This window comes from Thunnus maccoyii, chromosome 21 (assembly GCF_910596095.1).
Source record: "Thunnus maccoyii chromosome 21, fThuMac1.1, whole genome shotgun sequence".
Classification (NCBI taxonomy): Eukaryota; Metazoa; Chordata; class Actinopteri; order Scombriformes; family Scombridae; genus Thunnus; species Thunnus maccoyii.
Genome location: NC_056553.1, coordinates 6,867,573 through 6,885,119, shown reverse-complemented (window position 1 = coordinate 6,885,119; position 17,547 = coordinate 6,867,573). Strand labels below are relative to the sequence as shown.

The 17,547-nt window shown below is 38.8% G+C and overlaps 1 protein-coding gene across 2 annotated transcripts in view; it reads left to right on the top strand.

Annotated features, from left to right (window-relative positions):
- The window catches only part of cnksr2a (connector enhancer of kinase suppressor of Ras 2a), a 69,965-nt gene that overhangs the window by 9,187 nt on the left and 43,231 nt on the right, over nt 1–17,547 (top strand). For both annotated transcript variants that reach the window (XM_042399245.1, XM_042399243.1), the window contains exons 2-8: nt 3,477–3,640; nt 5,088–5,290; nt 12,177–12,264; nt 12,719–12,760; nt 14,993–15,112; nt 15,545–15,604; nt 15,922–15,990. In XM_042399245.1, coding sequence (XP_042255179.1) covers nt 3,477–3,640; nt 5,088–5,290; nt 12,177–12,264; nt 12,719–12,760; nt 14,993–15,112; nt 15,545–15,604; nt 15,922–15,990 — 746 coding nt within the window. The remainder of the gene's footprint in view (nt 1–3,476; nt 3,641–5,087; nt 5,291–12,176; nt 12,265–12,718; nt 12,761–14,992; nt 15,113–15,544; nt 15,605–15,921; nt 15,991–17,547) is intronic.

Genomic DNA, 17,547 nt, shown 5'->3' with positions numbered 1-17,547 from the left:
TCATTTAGTGGTATAGAATCATATAGTTTGTCCACCAGAGTAGTGACAATTGTATTTTCCAACTGTCCAGTACAATTATTGGAAAAACAAATCTAAGGGAGCCATATAAAAATGTTTATTTGTGTCAGGGTTGTGTGTCATTCTCAGGTTTTTAAAAAAAAATGGTATCAGCCTCAAAAATCCTGCATTGGTCAGACTGTAATACTGTCACCTCCCATAGTGAATGTAACATGTCTGTGAGTAAAAACACAAGCAGTGGTGCAAATGTCCAAGTTGAATTTGAGTCAGAATATCAAAAAAAACAAAAAAAAACCGCACACAAAATTGTCCAGCTAAAGGGAAACTCCATCAACCGTTCAAAGATCTTACTTGCTGCTGTGCAAATTAAACCGAGGCTACATGTGTTCTCCATGGATCCACTTTTGTGACCTGCAATTATCTCTGAATCAGTCCCAGAGCTGTCCTTACACCTTTCATGTAACATGACCAGCACCTGTATTTAAATCAGCTCAGGATAAATCTTAACCTGTGAAGCATGATGCATTGGGAAAAACAGTCAGAAAAAAATCCTAAGTGAACATGATTTGACGTTTATGAGATAAGATTTTCAAAATAACTGTTACGGTCCTTTGAAGCGATGTTCAGCTTTGGTAGAATTGGGAGAATAGAAGTCTAAATCCTGTTGATTATCTGTATCAGTCCGTTCTGCGCTGTGGGAGATGGAAGAAAAGGGAGTCTCTTTATTTCTCTTCTCTCTCCATTTATTCTCCTTTTAATGGAGAAACAGGCCTCAGTCACACATTTAGCTCGTAAATGGACAGGAACTAAATGTTTTCTCCCTTTTGAATAAAAAAAAAGACAGAAAAATAAACAAACTAAGACCTAAAACGCCTCCTGTCGCTCTCAGCTGTCTCTGAAAACATACTGTATTTTATACTTTTACTTCATGCTATTCTGGCTATGAAATAGTGTCGGGCTGAAATCTACAAAAGTGCAAACAAGCTAAAATGTCTCAAAAACATGACACAGCAGCTGTTGTATTATCTGAAACAAACTGCTACAAGCAGAAGCAAAAATCTGTCTTGCATTTTCTTGCGCAGACTTTAAGAAATCTGTCCTCTCTGTAGGCAGACTTTGAAGGAGGAAAGCCATCGGTGAAAAGTGTTGTAATGAAAGCTGATTAGTGCTTCTGGAGTGCAGCCTGAAGCCTATAATTTCAACTAGTGTCTGATTATCGATCAGGGAATGAATGTGTGGAAGAGTGTCTGAGCAGTGAGCAGGTCATGAAGAGTGATGGTGTTGTGGGGATGAGCCTTGGGCCCATTTTTCCCCAGTAATCTCATTAATTGCCATAAATACGTATGTGATTACAGGAAGTTTAGTCGCTATAAGCACCTTCAACCAGCAATCGATCTTCATTTGACCTTACTTGCTTATTGTTCTTCTCTCTTATTTGTCACTTTACTTTTTTTTAAAGTAAACTTAAACAGTAAAAGTTAACTTTCTGTAATTGAATGCTTAAAGTCTTTCTTTCTAAAAATGTGCAAGTGCGGTAAGATTATTTCAACCCTGTTCCGACACAAATCAGTTGTTTTCATCTTTTTTGTCTGATAATGACAATAATTTCTAGAAATGTCTTGAAACAAGTTGACTTCTGTTTGAAACAATTTAAAATATTCTTACTTTTGTTTTATAACAAGGCTAATAAGTCAACAGCCACATTAGGCTACTTTGGAACAGAGCTAACATCGGCATGCTAACATGCTAACAATGACAATGCTAACATGCTAATACTAAACCGTACTAAACAGGTATGATGTTTACCTGTTTACATCTTTAAGGTTGATGGGAATATCATTAGTTTTGCAGGTATTTGGTTATAAACTTATTGCAGCAACTTATTGCTGCCTTAAGACAAAAAAACATATTTGCTCAGTATTACATTATAACAAAAAGGTTTTCTTATGAAAGAGTTATAATGATTATTTTTTCTATTTTTCTCACAATAAAAACAACTCAATAAAACAAGATGTTTATTCACATTAAAACAAGTGCATTTTCTTGTTATAATAAAATATAAATACTTGCTATAACAAGAAATATTAGAGTGTATCTGTATCTCATAAAAACAGCAGTGTTGCTGCTGTTGAAATGGAAGCGTAAATTGATAAAGTCTTACCTTCTTTTCGGGTCAACACATAATGAAATTCTTCTCTTACTTGCCAACCTAGATGGGGTTGTTATCAGCATGCGGACACTGTTCGTCTCATATTGGACAAAAAAGCCAAAGTGACATTGTAGATGGGTTTGTGAAAGCACCTTGGATGTGTTTGTCACAACAAAAGCAAATACTATTATGAGAAAACTTTATCATTATAATGAAAAAAAAGGTATTTTGGAATAATGAAATACATTTTCTTGCTATGTGAGGCATATGCATTACTAAGGCAGTTCTGCACTGCTGTATAAACAAAAGTCTCAACAAATTAAAAATTTGACCTGATGACAGCGCTAGATGAAATGTTAAGGGATCGCCAAGGTTATTACAATTCATCCTGAAGGGGATATGAGTGTGTGAACCACATTTAATGTCAATCCATCAAATAGTTGTTGAGAAATTTGACTTAAAGGTGCAGTGTGTAGAATTTAGTTGTATCTACTGGAATAAACTTGGCAGAAATGGAATATAATATACATAAGTATGTTTTAATTAATGTATAATCACCTGAAAATAAGGAACATTGTGTTTTCGTTTCCTTAGAATGAGCCCTTTATATCTACATAGGGAGCGAGTCCTTTTCCATGGAGCCCACCATGTTGCACCGCCATGTTGCTACAGTAGCCCAGAACAGACAAACCAAACACTGGCTCTAGAGAGGGCCTTTCGTGTTTTTCACGAGTTTTACAGCCACTGCAGGTTCATCTGGTTGCAATCTTAAACCTCACCTCTAGATGCCACTAAATCCTACACACTGGTCCTTTAAAATCTCAAACGTGAACCTGCTGGCATCAGAGGAAAAGTCAGAGGGTCACCAAAGTCATTAGATTTCATCCTTTGGGGATCATTAATATCTGTACAAAATTTCATAGCAATTTCTTGTGTAGATGTTGAGATATTGTTGTTTGGACCAACGTGCTGCTAGCTTAGCTAAAAATATGAATTTGTTTCAGATATAGACAGAAATGTCTTGATAAGTTGTTGCTTTTTCATTGTGAATTCATTATAGAGACACTGTGGTGAAATATAGACACTATCTCAAACCTGGTTATTTACAGCTTATTGTTCATTGGAGTTTGATAGAAGAAACATTTTCATCAACAACAAATACTGTCACGAATCTGGTTTTGTTCCCACTCACTCAGAAGAAGAAGAAGAAAAAGATTGATTTTTTTTTTGTTCTTGTGGTTGTGATCTCATTTTGGAACAAATACGAGTGTACGGTTTGTAACCTTAATACTATGTGTGTTTGTTATAGGTCTGGACGACTGCTTGCAGCAGTATGTGTGTGTGTTTGAGCGTGGAGGTGTTTGCGGGGAGCGGCTGCTGAGGATTAGCCACGCCGAGCTGGAGGAGCTGGGAGTTTCTCGCATCGGACACCAGGAGCTCATTCTGGAGGCAGTCGACTTGCTCTGTGCTCTGGTGAGTTTCTGTATTTATGTTGTACTTCAAATGCAGTGCTGGATTCTCATTAGCATCTTTACAGCTGCTGCTGTAGTGTTTGCCGTTCTGCTTGAGTGCACATCGCGATGGACTGCAGGGAGTAAATTGTGAATGTCGAGTGTTAAACCCTTGCATCTCCCAAATGACACAAACTAAGAAACAGACTCATTGAGTTTTGGGTTATGAAATAGATCCCATTTAAACTATAGAGTGAGCAGTGTGAAATGTGACATTTGTATTGAAAAAGTTACACATAAATTCCTGAAGCTTACCTTTGAGGTTAAAATGAATCATATGGCATTTGGGGAGAGATAATAAAAACACTAAACCCGGTGGGATAATGCATAATTATTGGTTTAATTTGTTTGTTTCTTAATATATTCCGCCAAAAATGTGACAGCATTAATTGGTTGAAACTGATCATTGAGCAGAAGTTGGAAGATCAGTTTATACAAAAGTAATTTAACGAGTGTGTCATTGTGTATCTAATTTAAATAGGGGTTGGAAATAGGAGTGGAAAAATTACTTATAGCATGAAAACAGAAATCACAGACAAGCTAGTTGTAACTTTAGGATCATCAATACCAGACGAGCAACTGGAAGATATAAAGGTCTGGATGGGTAAAAGTGCCATGTTTTGTTCATGTAACTGGAAAAGTAACATTTAAGCAGTTTAACAAGTAAACAAGTTGGTTTTGTTACATTCTGATAACAGGAAAGCGAAATGTAAACTAGGTGTTTCGTTTTTTTACTGTATTTGTTGTTTGCAGCAGGTTCCAGGTGGTCTTGAATATATCCGGCTCAAAATCTCAAGATTCCTTCATACTTCAAACTTGAACATAAATAATAATAAATGTGTTGCACTTCAAAGGAAAACAAATCTGAAGCACCAACTGTTACTCGGTGGCTAAAAACTGACGTATGTATGCTGCAAAAGGCCAATGACAAACATTTCAAACTCTGGAGTCCAAGTTACCCCACCGGCTTTGTATTTTCTGATGAAGTGATGAACTAATTAACTATATATATGTACAATTTTCCTGTTTCCTGTCTGTTTGTTTGTTTTTCTTAATGTTCTTTGTTCTGTTTTAATTTCAATGTCCTTACTTTATGTGATAAAAATGTGAAAATCAGTAAATAGTTTCAAGCAAAAACATAAATAAGCAAGAGTTTTGATATTTTTTGAATCTATTGAGTGTCTTTCTGTTGGAGTCAGTATGATTATTTTCTCTCTACTGAAAATGTCATAAAATCATTAATATGCAGCAGACTCCTTAAGAAAAGCTGGTAAACATGTTGACAAATGAGATTCTAATTTGTATTCATGATGGTTCATTGTCTGATGGTCCAGCTAATCTGTATGTGTGTATGTGTGTGTGTGTGTGTGTGTGTGTGTGTGTGTGTGTGTGTGTGTGTGTGTGTGTAGAACTCAGGTCTGGAGACGGAGAGTGTGAGGACTCTGGCTCACAAACTCGGCGCCTCGGCCAAAAACCTGCAGAACTTCATTTCCGGCCGCCGCCGCAGCAGCCAATCAGAGAGCAGAAGCTCGCGGCGGCTCCCCAACGATCTGCTTACTTCCGTGGTCGACCTCATCACCGCCGCCAAGAGCCTGCTAGCCTGGCTGGACAGGTAAGGCCCCTTCATCACTGTGTTTGTCCTGTACACAGATTCAGTGTGTTTATCCAAAGACGGTAACAGAGATTAGAGTTTGTGTTATAATTTTTTTTTCTAAACTCAATGTCTACACCTGTTAAAGACTCCTGTGTATACACTTATTCAAATGTTCATGTCTCTGGACGACTCAAGACAGTTGTAGGATTGCAGAGTCAGCTTTTTGTGATTTTCTGTCATTTATATAAGGTGATAATATTGGATGTCTACATTAAAAATGGTCAAAATTCCAAAATTTGAGGTGAATATATGTAATAATGCCACCTTCAAGTCAAAAACCAGGGCTTCAGACTGCTCTGAATGCAATATTACCTCTACTTCCTCATCGAACCGACGTCAGATTGTTTGCACATGCCCGCCAACAGCTGTCCGTTTCATAGTCTTTGTTGCTAAGGTTACTGCTAAGGTTGTTCCATGTGTTGTTTGCGTTATCCGATCGGATTCCGGCTCGAACACGTACAGATGTAACTGAGAAGTTTCCATTTCAAGTAAAGAACAAGAAAAACAAGTGAAATCCTACTACCACTGTATGTTTGTGTGGCCTCTGAAGCCGACCAATCAGAACAGAGTGGGCTCATCGGGGAGGGGGGTCTTAAAGCGACAGGCGCTAAAACAGCCTGTTTCAGACGGAGGCTGAACCGAGGGGCTGCATAAAGAGCCAGTATAAGATGAATAAGGAGTGTTTTAAGCTGTATATCATGCAAAGATGTTCCAGTAGAGCCCCAGAATATAAATATAGACCTGGAAATGTGCATGATATGTCCCCTTTAAAATTACTGTGCATTAATAATATAGCACCACATCCATTCAATTTGGGTTTAATTACCTTGACGTTTCCCAGTCGTAATTATGACTTGGATGGTGACTTGAACCAGTATTTACCAGTCAGAAACTGATAATTACAGTAACTCCCATATGACACGAACATGAAATCACGCTGTATCCTCTCTCCTCTTGCTCTTTGAGAGAGTGATAGATGGTGAGAGGGGTTATATCAGGTGCTGGACGAGGTCCATTAGTTTAATGTCTTTCATCTGGGGCATGAGAGAGAGGCCGCAGTAGTTTTGTTTGGCAGCAGGGCACTTAGATTTGGAACATATTTTTATGTTAGGACATTAGCAACAGAATGATTAATTTATATTTGTCCTTTTGTTAACTGCAATGAATCCTAAGTTCATAATTTTCCAAGTCAATCAATCAGTTAGTCTTCTTTTAGTGTCCCCGAGGGGAAAATACATCGCAGCCAGGTGACATCAGTCATTTATCAGTTAAAAAACGGTACCAAGAGATTAGCTGAACCTCCAGACAGTGAACCACTATGAATACAGATTATGAGTTCCATTTATTGCCAAAACCATCCTTTAGCAAAAATAAAAAAGGATAAAAGAAGAATCCCGCAGTAGATCCAACTTACACAGATTCTGTGACATCTAAACTCTAAAGCTCTAAAACCTTCACCTGCTATCAACTAGCAAAACTATTATTATTATTTTTTACACTAAAGAAACTTTGTATAACTAAAGCTGTGAAAAAACCAAACAGACCCAATTGAAAGTTCCCAATAAATTGAATAAAGAAACATTTTAATCTCACAGAGATTGTCATTAAATAGATTCAGTAGAATCTACTGTACATGATATCTTTAGGGGAATGTCCATAGTTAAAAGATTATAATATTCAATATAGAAACTAGAATTATAAATCTTCCCTCCATTCAAGTCTTTTACCCAGCACCTATAAAAGTATTTTTTATTCTCTGTTTTTCTTTTTGTAATACAAAGGCTTTAATCTGCAAAACAAAAGACTCTCCTGCACGTTTTTCCTGCAGATGTCGGTTGTTGACATCTTTTGAGAACTCTGTTTTTTCTCAAGAAATAATGTCAGACCTCTTTCTCGCCATGTTTCTATGTCTCTCCCTCGCTCTCTTCTTCTCTCTGTCACTTCATTTATTCATGACTCGACACGATCTCCTGAACACAGCACACACACACGCATGCGCACGCTCGCACACACACACACACACACACACATCAGATACAGAACTAAAGGTCTTTGACATCGGTTCTTGAAATGCCAGGCACCCACATCTGTCCTTGGGCCATCTAGACACACATAGAGAGCCACGTCCACAAAACGCGCACAGACCCCCGTAGAAACACCCACACAGGCTCGCAGACAAACACACCCACACCCGCGCTACACTGACACACGCTTATGCAAGCGCGCGCACGAACGCCCACGCACGTGATGCAACTGTAAATGGCAAAAGCGACATAGAGAAAGGGATAGACTCAGCAGAGCCGGCACTTGATGCTCTCTATTCATCATTCCTGAGACATATCTATGTGTTTGACTGCTTTTATGTTTTTATCCTCTACGCTATACTTACCGAACGTGACTAAAAGACCGATTTCCAGCTGTGCGAGGGCACGCCGATATATTTAAAACACATAAACGTTTGTTTCAATAAAATCTCATCTTCTGAAATTGATTTCGGCTGCCTTGAAATAACAAATGAGCGAGTAAAACCAGCGGATTTTTTTAAAAATTGAAATAAGAGCTGCATGTTGAACTAAGGATTTCCACACATCGTTACGCTTTCCCCGCTAGGATCTGCCTCGCGTTAAAACCCGCAATACGACTCCTTTCTTAAAATGTTTACGACAGATGCAAATGAGCATGAAGCGTAACAGTATAGACGCTGAACTTTCATCTCTCTCTGATTGCTATTTATTAGAGCTCTCAGGGACGGAGGAGAAGTGCAACAGCAGGTCGGCGCCCAGCCAGCGAATCTACAGCCTTTTCTTGTTTCTCTCTAATTGACTTGAGAGGGCATTTTACAACCTTTTCATGTTTAAAGTAACACTTGTCTGCACAGTACACATCTTTTTCCTTCTGCCTCTGATACCCTGATCTCTCCTTATATATATATATATATATATACAGTATACGCTCATCTCTCTTCCTCTGTGGAAACGAATATGATTTCCATCTCCGTTCCTCTACGCAGACATCAAATCAACAACCTTCCTCTTTAGATCTGCCAGGGAGAAAAGTGAATTCATCTTTCCACGATGACTGAAATTTGCAGATGCGTTTCTGTCTCTTTGAACTCCTCATTTCCTTTTTATATGCACATTTGAAAGCACCCACCTACCGTATGAATTAATAACACAGCCACAGAGACTACAGGTTATGTGTGATGTATTTTGCTGATAACTTGGAAATACAGTAGTTTAAGGAGCGTTCTGGGTCTAATTGGTACTTCTATTTTTAACCAGTATTGTGAATGAGCACTTTAACCTTTATTCATTCAGGGGAATTTCACTTTTCCAGGAAAGCCTCGATCACATTCACACAGTTAGCTGCCCAGTATAACCACAGCCTGCCACTTAGCAGCTCTGCTGGAGCAGTCGGGGTTAAGGGTCTCGCTCAAGGGCACCTCAGTGGTGGTAATGAAGGAGGGGCAAGTGCTGCTTCTTCACTCTTCCCACCCAGATTTATCCTGCTGGTCTGGGGGGTTGAACCAGCATTCCTCCGGTAACAAGCTTGCTTCTCTAACCTTTAGGCCACGACTGCCCTAAATGTGAAATTCTGATCAAGATATAGCAAAAAAATCAATTTATTGTAATGTAGCCTTTTAAGACCAGATAAGATAACGTTTAATGTATCTCATCATGTCAAGATACAGCGATATGTTGCCAAGATTTAGTGCAAGAATTTGAAAATTTAGAAGAACAAAAGAATGATGGTGGAAATAGGAAATCTAATGTGATTTTGTCTGAGACAAAAGTTGACAATCATAAGAGAAACGTGGTGAAATCCTCGGTTGTCAATCCAAAATAGTGTCCTAGATCTCACTGTGAGACTCGTCCACCAATGACTGATTTGTGACCAAAGACTAATATATTGTTATGTTTAACTAGGGTTTAAGTTGCATGATTTGAATCCCCATAAATGTGATGTACTTATTATGAAATGCCAAAAAAAAAAACAGGGTAGTATAGTAAAATTAACAGATTTTTTTTAAAATGTAATGCTTTCAAACAAACACTAAAACATTTTCAAGTTAACTGATCACAATAACTTATCATTTCTATGCTGAATGTTTTGCATGTTGTCATATTTTTGAGTCTTTACATCTGAATGTGATCATTCAGGGTATCATCTGTTGTCTGCTGGTCTGCACTGAAATGTCAAATGCACCTTCCTCTCCTGCTCGCTCCTGCTGTGATTGGCTGCTGTCTGATTCATTCAAAGTCTATCTGTTGTCAGGAAACAGAGTTGATTCACCGCACACTTTTTTTCTACAACTCAGGAAGGATATTAAGTCAAATGGAGTCCGAGTGAAGTCAGGAGTCATTTGTGTTCAGGTCAAAGTTGAGTTTTTGCTTTTGATTTAAAGTCTAAAGTAATCAAATTAATGACTCGAGTCCACATCCCTGAGCCTTGAAGCCTCTCTGAAAGTTTTCTGTTTAAAGTAGATGAGAGTTGATGCCAGAAAAACTGAGCATCATATTGTGGAAAAAGACAAATAGCTTGAATACTGAATTAAAAAAAACAAACAGATCATTGACTTTATGTTTAATGTGTCATAAAAACCAATTAGAAACCAGTATTCTCTGTGGTCTTGGTATAATGAAGAACAAAAGCCCTCGGTACTGTAGAAATATTAATGATATCAAAAATAACCAAAAAAGAAATGGAAAACTTCAAAACTAGAACTACAACAAGTGTGAAACGGACACAAACGGAGTCTTTCTCTGCCGGCTGTTTAACGTCATCCGAGCTGGAAAACAAAATGTTGTTCGAGCGTTGTTCGAGGGTCGGTGCATGATGGTTTGCAAACAGTCTGTGTAGCCTTAGGTCCTGCATATATATAGCACACAGCCTCAATACTGATGACCCAAATCACACACACACACCACAGATACACCATACACTAGAGGCTGTGGCCGAATTTTAATCTGGGTCTTTAGAACAAATGAAGTAAAGTAATGTGTTTCTGTTGTATATATATATATATGTATATGTTCTGTATATCAGTAATACTGTTGGGTTTTGATGTCATTGTGTCTGAATGCAGTCATTAGCACCCCATTAGCTGCAGTACATTCCTTATCATTAACACCATGTTCACACCTGAATAGTGTGTTATGTCCAAATCAGCCGGGGCCTCATTTATAAACATTGTGTTTGCACAAAAACGGCTCTAAAGACACCTCTTCTCGCAGGAAAATTGGTTTTTATAAAAGCAGACATGACAACACTTCGGTGGAAACTCTGAGCGTGCATACAAACATTTAGGAGACATTGGGAATTCGATGGTGCCAATGGCAAAGCGAAGCATAATAAATCCACAAAGGCCTAATAACTCCATTCAGACTAGTCTATTTCACACAAGAACATCCAGGTCTTAACAGTGCATTTGTTTGTTTCTAAAGGATTGAAATGACACGTAATCAATGTGAGGCGTGTAAATAGGTGCGCTTTTGTGATAAATAACCGAATGTCTTGTTTACCTGCTTCATTAGAGGCTTCATCATTCAGCCTGAGCCGTTGTCCTCCGTCTCTCGGTGGAGGAATATAACTGTCAAGGCAGACTCCACTTAAAGGATAATTCTGTTAAATTACAACTCGATCATCTGAATGGTCTTTTAAAGAAGTCTGCTGTCAGAGAGCAGAGATGCTGTGCTGTTCCCTGAACCCTTAAATTAGATAAATTATACGTTTTCTTTAATTGGTCACACCAGAGCTATGACACTGAGCAGTGTGGGTCAACCTTTGACCTCTCTGGGGTTTTTTACATACTACTGAATGACAAGCGTTATTTGCATTGATTTACATTGTATGCATTTATTCACAATGGACATTTTGATTAATGGTAGTGTATAATGGCACACAGTATGAGGCTTGTGCATAAGTTCATTGAAGGAAAAATGTACAAATTGTACAAACATCATGGCGGCACAGCTAAAACCTGAAATCCAAGATTTACACTAAACATAAAGTTAGGTTGCATTTATGACTTTATTCTCAAGCTGTTTATAGTTTTCTGAACGGTGTTTAAATAGTTGATCCTCAGCAAATTACAACAATTAATCCATTATCCATTAATCAGTTGAGTCATTTGTTCAGCACAGATGCCAACCATTCTCTTTTTCCAGCTTCTCAGATGATTTTTTTAAAAGCTTTTCTTTATTTTACATCACTGTAAATTGAATATCTTTGTTTTTGACTGTTTGTCAGAAAAACAATAGTATAAAAATTCAATGAATCTAAAAAAATAATCAATATATTAAGTGATAATGAAAGTAAACACAGTTACATGTATTTCTATATAACATATTTCAAAGGAGAAACATCAAACTCTTCATTAGAAATTTACATTCAGAAAGAAAATCAGTTCTGATATTTTTTTGAGTTTTACATCATTTCATGAGGTCACCTGTTCACAGTATGATAATCTCTTATATTGATATGTAAGAAATAATATATCTTCCAAAATGATTTTAAAATGTTTTTGCAACCAATAAAAAACAACAAACAAAACATACAAAAAAAATTCAAGTGAAATGTCCGTCACACTACATATGCAACTTTATATTTCTTGATTTATGATGCAGGTTGAGTGTCACAGATTCACTCAAGAATGAATCACTCGCTGAATTTCTATGTATGTGTCCACACGATGCCTGTCGCGTGTCACCTCCCCCTCACCCCTCCACCCTCACCCCTCCACCCCCCTCTTCCTCCTTTAATAATGGCCCTGTCCATCTCTTTACATTATCGAATGCAGCAGAAACATTATAAGACATACTGGTGTGTTATCTGTTCCTCCCAGGTCTCCTTTTGCTGCAGTGGCAGACTACTCAGTAACCCGAAATAATGTCATTCAGCTCTGCCTGGAGCTCACCACCATTGTACAGCAGGTGTGTGGAATTGTTTGTGTGTGTGTGTGTGTGTGTTTTGAAGGCTGATAGCTCTTATTCTCCTCCACTTGAAGTGTGAGGCAGAGGGGAGCTGCCGTGGGTTGTCATATCCCCCGAAGAACGGTGTGTGTGTGGGTGTGATGCAGCAGTCTAAGACTCTGCTCTTTGCATCTCTGAGCGAGACTTGATTCTTTTTTGCTATTTACGTCTTAACAGTCTGTCTTTTTTGTATGACTGATGTGTGTATAAATAAAAGATAAATGTGTCTGTTTGTGTGGGCGTATTTTTATCCGCGAGGGCATAGAGTGTGCAGGTGTAGGGTTCAGTAATGTGAGGCCCAGACAGTATACAGTGTGAGCGGTGAGATGGTTTGTTTTTGAGTGTTTTTTTTTGTTTTTTTTGAGCGAGACAGGATGTTCTGCTCGCGCCACATTAAATTTTGCTTGTCCCCCAGGACTGTACGGTGTTTGAGACGGAGAACAAAATCCTTCATGTGGTGAGTTTCCCTTCCTCAGCCAGCTGTCGCTTATTTACTCTGTGTTGATGGGTAGCGTTCTGTTTTTGTAAGACCTCACATTCCCTCGTATCCATTCAGATATTGAAGTGTCTAAATAAATCTCAGCGACGCCTCCTGTAGAAGTTTGACATTTCAGAAAAAAAATGTACTTTCTAGCCTGTGCGTTAAAGGATAGGTTCAGGTTTTTTCAAGTCTGTCTTAATACAATACCAACGTGCCAATACGTACATAGAAATGGGTCTTAGAAGCTGTAAAAAATGACTACTCTCCGTATTGACCTTGAAGTTATTCCCCCGTAACGAGACAACGCTGTAAGAGATGAGCTCCACAGCTCTCGCTCTGAGCAAATATGCATTGCAAAGTTCAGCTGAAGTTAATGTGATGCTTCAGGAGTCTCGGTTATCTAAATTGAGTCGGTATCTGCTGAAGTTACAGTCTTTTTGTTTCGTTCCTTGCCGAGCTGCGGCGGAGGGGTACGTGCTAGTAGTCGCATGTAGATCCTCGCCAGAACCGGCAGGGTGAACGGACCACATGCTACGTCTTTGTTTCCTCTTACCCCCCTCGTCAGCTGTCGTCAGCTTAGGCGGTATGATGTGACCGTGTTCTTCAGATGTTTTCTCACAGCTCTTCTTCTACTGAGCCCTACAAACGATGTCTTTATGTCCATTTTGACAGCTTTTAGCCACAAGTCCTCTGGAATACGTTTCTCTCATTATTTGTTTCTTTCAGACCACAACAGATAAACACAGTAACATATTCCGTGTCTTATTAAGCACAGAGGCAGGAGCGAGTGGAGGTCTGAAAGACGAGGATGACAGCTGGAGACCTGCTCTGAGATGTCACACACGCACCGCAACACTCAAAATTCAAAAATATTCCAGCTGTCAAATCTGCAAAGAAAAAAAAAAAACACTCAAGTTTTTTCTCTGAGCACGTCTTGAGTAGAAAAAGCTGCATAACATACTTACTACCAGACTACCAGAATGTTCTGTATCCCTCTGCCACAGCTCAGACTGGAACATCATTCCATGGAAAAGAGGGAATTTCGTACAGTGCAGACTGTAACTTTGGAAGATACTGACTTGTGTTAGCTGACTCAGACTGCTGAAGCCTCATTTTAGCGTCAGCTGAATGTATTTTTGCACAGAATGAGGGCTGTGGCTTTTGGCTCCCATTTCTTTCAGTAGTACAATACAAAAAGTACAAAGTAGTAGTGATAAAGTAAAGAACAGTAGTAGTAATTTGTACCAAATTGCACCACTCTCTCTGTAAAACCTCCTAAAAATTAACCATTGCATACCTGCAAATTACACCTAAAAACTTCCAGGATATCAGTATAAAGCTAAAGCACCTGTAAAATAAAGTATTAGCAAACGAGAGCACTCTGATGCTAGCAAGACTCAGAGGATTTACTCAGCAAAATGACATTTTAAAGTACAAGATAGTACGTCGAGCAAAAAAATCTAAAATATGAAGAAGCTTATCATACTCCTTAGCTTATCGAGCTGCCAGTACAGCTTTCAAAAAGAAGAAGCATGACAGAAAAAAAAGTTTTGGGAGCCACTGCTGTGGATTATCCAGAAAATACGCCGTCAACACTTTTCATTCGAACTAAATTTCTGCCAGGGAAATGATCCCTAAATCAGTCGTCAGCATGTTCTGTGGATTATCCAGAGTCTTCAGTTGTTTCTGGAGAGAAATATATTGCTGATGAATTTTTCAATACAGTGAGTCTCACAAATGAAAACTTTATTCATCTCCGTTGTTTTAGGGGGGGGAAAAAAAAACAAGGCAAATAAACTGACGCTAAGTGAGAAAATTGGTTGAAATGATGCTTTAAAATGCTACAGGAAGCAGCAGAGAACAATAATAAACCATAGCGATGTTAAGACTGGGAGCTTAGATTTAGATTTGAACTGAAATCTGGAGCAAGAGACGCTGCTTCATTAGACAAAAGGCCAAATATGTTTACTGTCCTCTGCAAACACAAAGCCAGAACCTTTGGTTAAGAAGCTGAAACTTTCTCTGAGGGGAAACACAAGGATTTATCAGAGCTAGAGTCATAATTTTGATAAATGCGAGGTGAAGGTTGTTCCTTTTTTTTGCTCTTATTTTCATCTCTGTCTTCTTAATGAAGCACAGCCGGTGAACCTGTTTGTTATAAAAGCTCCGTGTGCTGCTACTTGTCATCTCTTCTTCTCTCCTCTGTAGTGTAAGACTCTGTCGGAGGTGTGCGAGCACATTGTGTGTGTGTCATCGGACCCGCTGGTTTCTCAGTCGGCCCACCTCGAGCTGGTTCACCTCACTAACATCAAAACCTCTGAAGGACTGGTAATGACTGTGTGCATGTGTGTGTGTGTGTGTGTGTTGAAGGGGATTGTTTCATTCGGTGGCTGAGAGCTCAATGAAATCCGAGCAAATTCAGAAACACTTCAAGTTGCACTAAACAACACAATATATGTTTCTGTGGGAAAACTAATAAAAACACTAGTGATTAGTAAAAGGTTGTGTATAGTCAATATCACCAATGATCATTCAGGAAAACAATAGTGAGCCTGTTTACAAGTATCATCGAGTGGTTGACGTATTCATTAGTGTTTGTTTTGTTGTGTGGGCGGTGTATGCAAATTGGCAGATGTGTTCATTAATTTGCTTGTGTTTTCTTTTTTATTCATGTGCATGTGTATGTGAAAAACTATAACTAATACTTCACCTGCAGCTACACAATCTCCTCTTTTCTTTTTATTTCCTTCCGTCTGTCAGGGGATGTACATTAAGTCGACCTACGACGGCCTCCACGTGATCACAGGAACTACTGAAGGGGTAAGAGTCTCACAATCCCCATGTTTTACACAAGCACTTAGCTTTATCTGAGACATAAATAAACCCCAATGTAGCTTATTTCCCTCCACGAGCCCAGAGGTCGAAGGGTATCGAAAACCAATCCTTACTCAGAATATCTGCAAAACTGACAACATTTGGATCCATAACAGCGTATCAGATTCCATAGAGATTCCTCCGCAAGGCTTTTCTCTCTTATAGATATTTAAATACAGTTTGTTAGGAAACTTCCACTCTACTATGCAGGGATCAATAAGCTCAGATCAATTCATAGTCGTCTGTCTTCTCTGGCTTTGTAGTCTCCAGCTGACCGCTGTAAGAAGATCCATGCGGGAGATGAAGTCATTCAAGTCAATCATCAGACTGTGGTGGGTTTCCTACTGTGTGTGTGTGTGTGTGTGTGTGTGTGTGCCTATATTTTCTAAACATACACAAAAATATATATTCATAAGTCTTGTGTGCATGTGTGTGAATGTAGGTATTACATCTTCCTGAAATGAACAAAAAATATACAAAAAAATATCTTTACTAGATAGGAAAAAATGCATGTTTTTCAATCATTTACCGTAAATCTATATATATTTACTTTTCAGTCAGCCAACTCACACAGGGTAGATTATTATCTACATACAGTAATAGTGTTTGGCGTCTAGGCTCTGACCTAGTTGCTCCCCACAAGGAAACATTGATCAGACACAGCACGGAGTGGGGAGCGACGATACTGATTTCCCCTCCCAGGGGAAGACAGACTCAGAGCCTACAGGTGGATGCTGAGATGGAGATGGTGGTTTTGAAACGCTGTATGAAAGGCAGCGGCAGCGAGCAGGCATGGCTCATGTGAGCAGTGTGGCAGCAGGCATGCAGCAGAGTGTGGGCAGAGCACTCAAGACTTAAGTACGCCGCCATGATAATAAGGGTGCGTTGGATATATGTTACAGCGAGGAGAGTGTTGCAGTATATGAGCGCGTTGGGCTGCCTGAACTAGATCACAGGTGTTGCTTCATGATTTGAGCAATTTGTATGTTTCTCAACTGATCATAATTGACAATATAGGCCTGTTTTCTTAAAGGTAACAATCCTTAAAGTCCTCGTCCACTCAAAAATCTGTTTTTTTTCTTGTTCTTCCAGTTAGATGTTTGAGCTTCACTGAGCAGAATAATATATGTGCAGAGTTTGTTTTCACTTTCATCTGCTGATACCTACGAGCATGATTTGTGACATCACAACTGGTTTGGAAGCCAATCGTGGTCCAGTATGCATGTGGAAACTTGAAGCCTCCAGTGCACAAACACTGAGAACAGACTTTTCAGACATCTTGTGTCCAGCCGTTAAACCTTTGAAATGAAAAATATTTGCATATTCATAGATTCTGGGGTTTTCAGTGAGGGAGACGGAGGAGATTTTAAGGATTTTTAACAGGGTGTTTGAACTTTTTTTTGTGGGAAAACCAAGTCAGACACAATTTATTATCACTGACTTTGATCTCACTTATTTTATGTCTTAAAACATGACTGGATGGGATCTTTAACATCATCAGAAAAGATTCCTATAAACAGTAACTCCTACAGTAATATTTAAGCAGTATGAATTAGTCAGTAGTTAGTGTTATATAGTCATTGTGTTATAAAACCTGTCAATCAAATTGGGAGTTAAAGCCAACTTCTGTTTACGTCTATAGTGCAGATTGTAGTTTTACAAGCTGCAAATGCACACAGCAAGTATTGCAATGAGTGTAATCAGATCTTCGACACCTTCTCTGCACCTCCTCTTACATTATAATCAGATCTCAGGTCATTTCAGTAAATACAATTAAGATGCCTTTATGAGAGAGAATCTCCCCAAACGGAGCAGACGACTAAAAAGTCAGATAGTAGACATTTTTACTTTTTGTTTACAGTAGGTTTTTCTGCACAAACAAAGAGTAT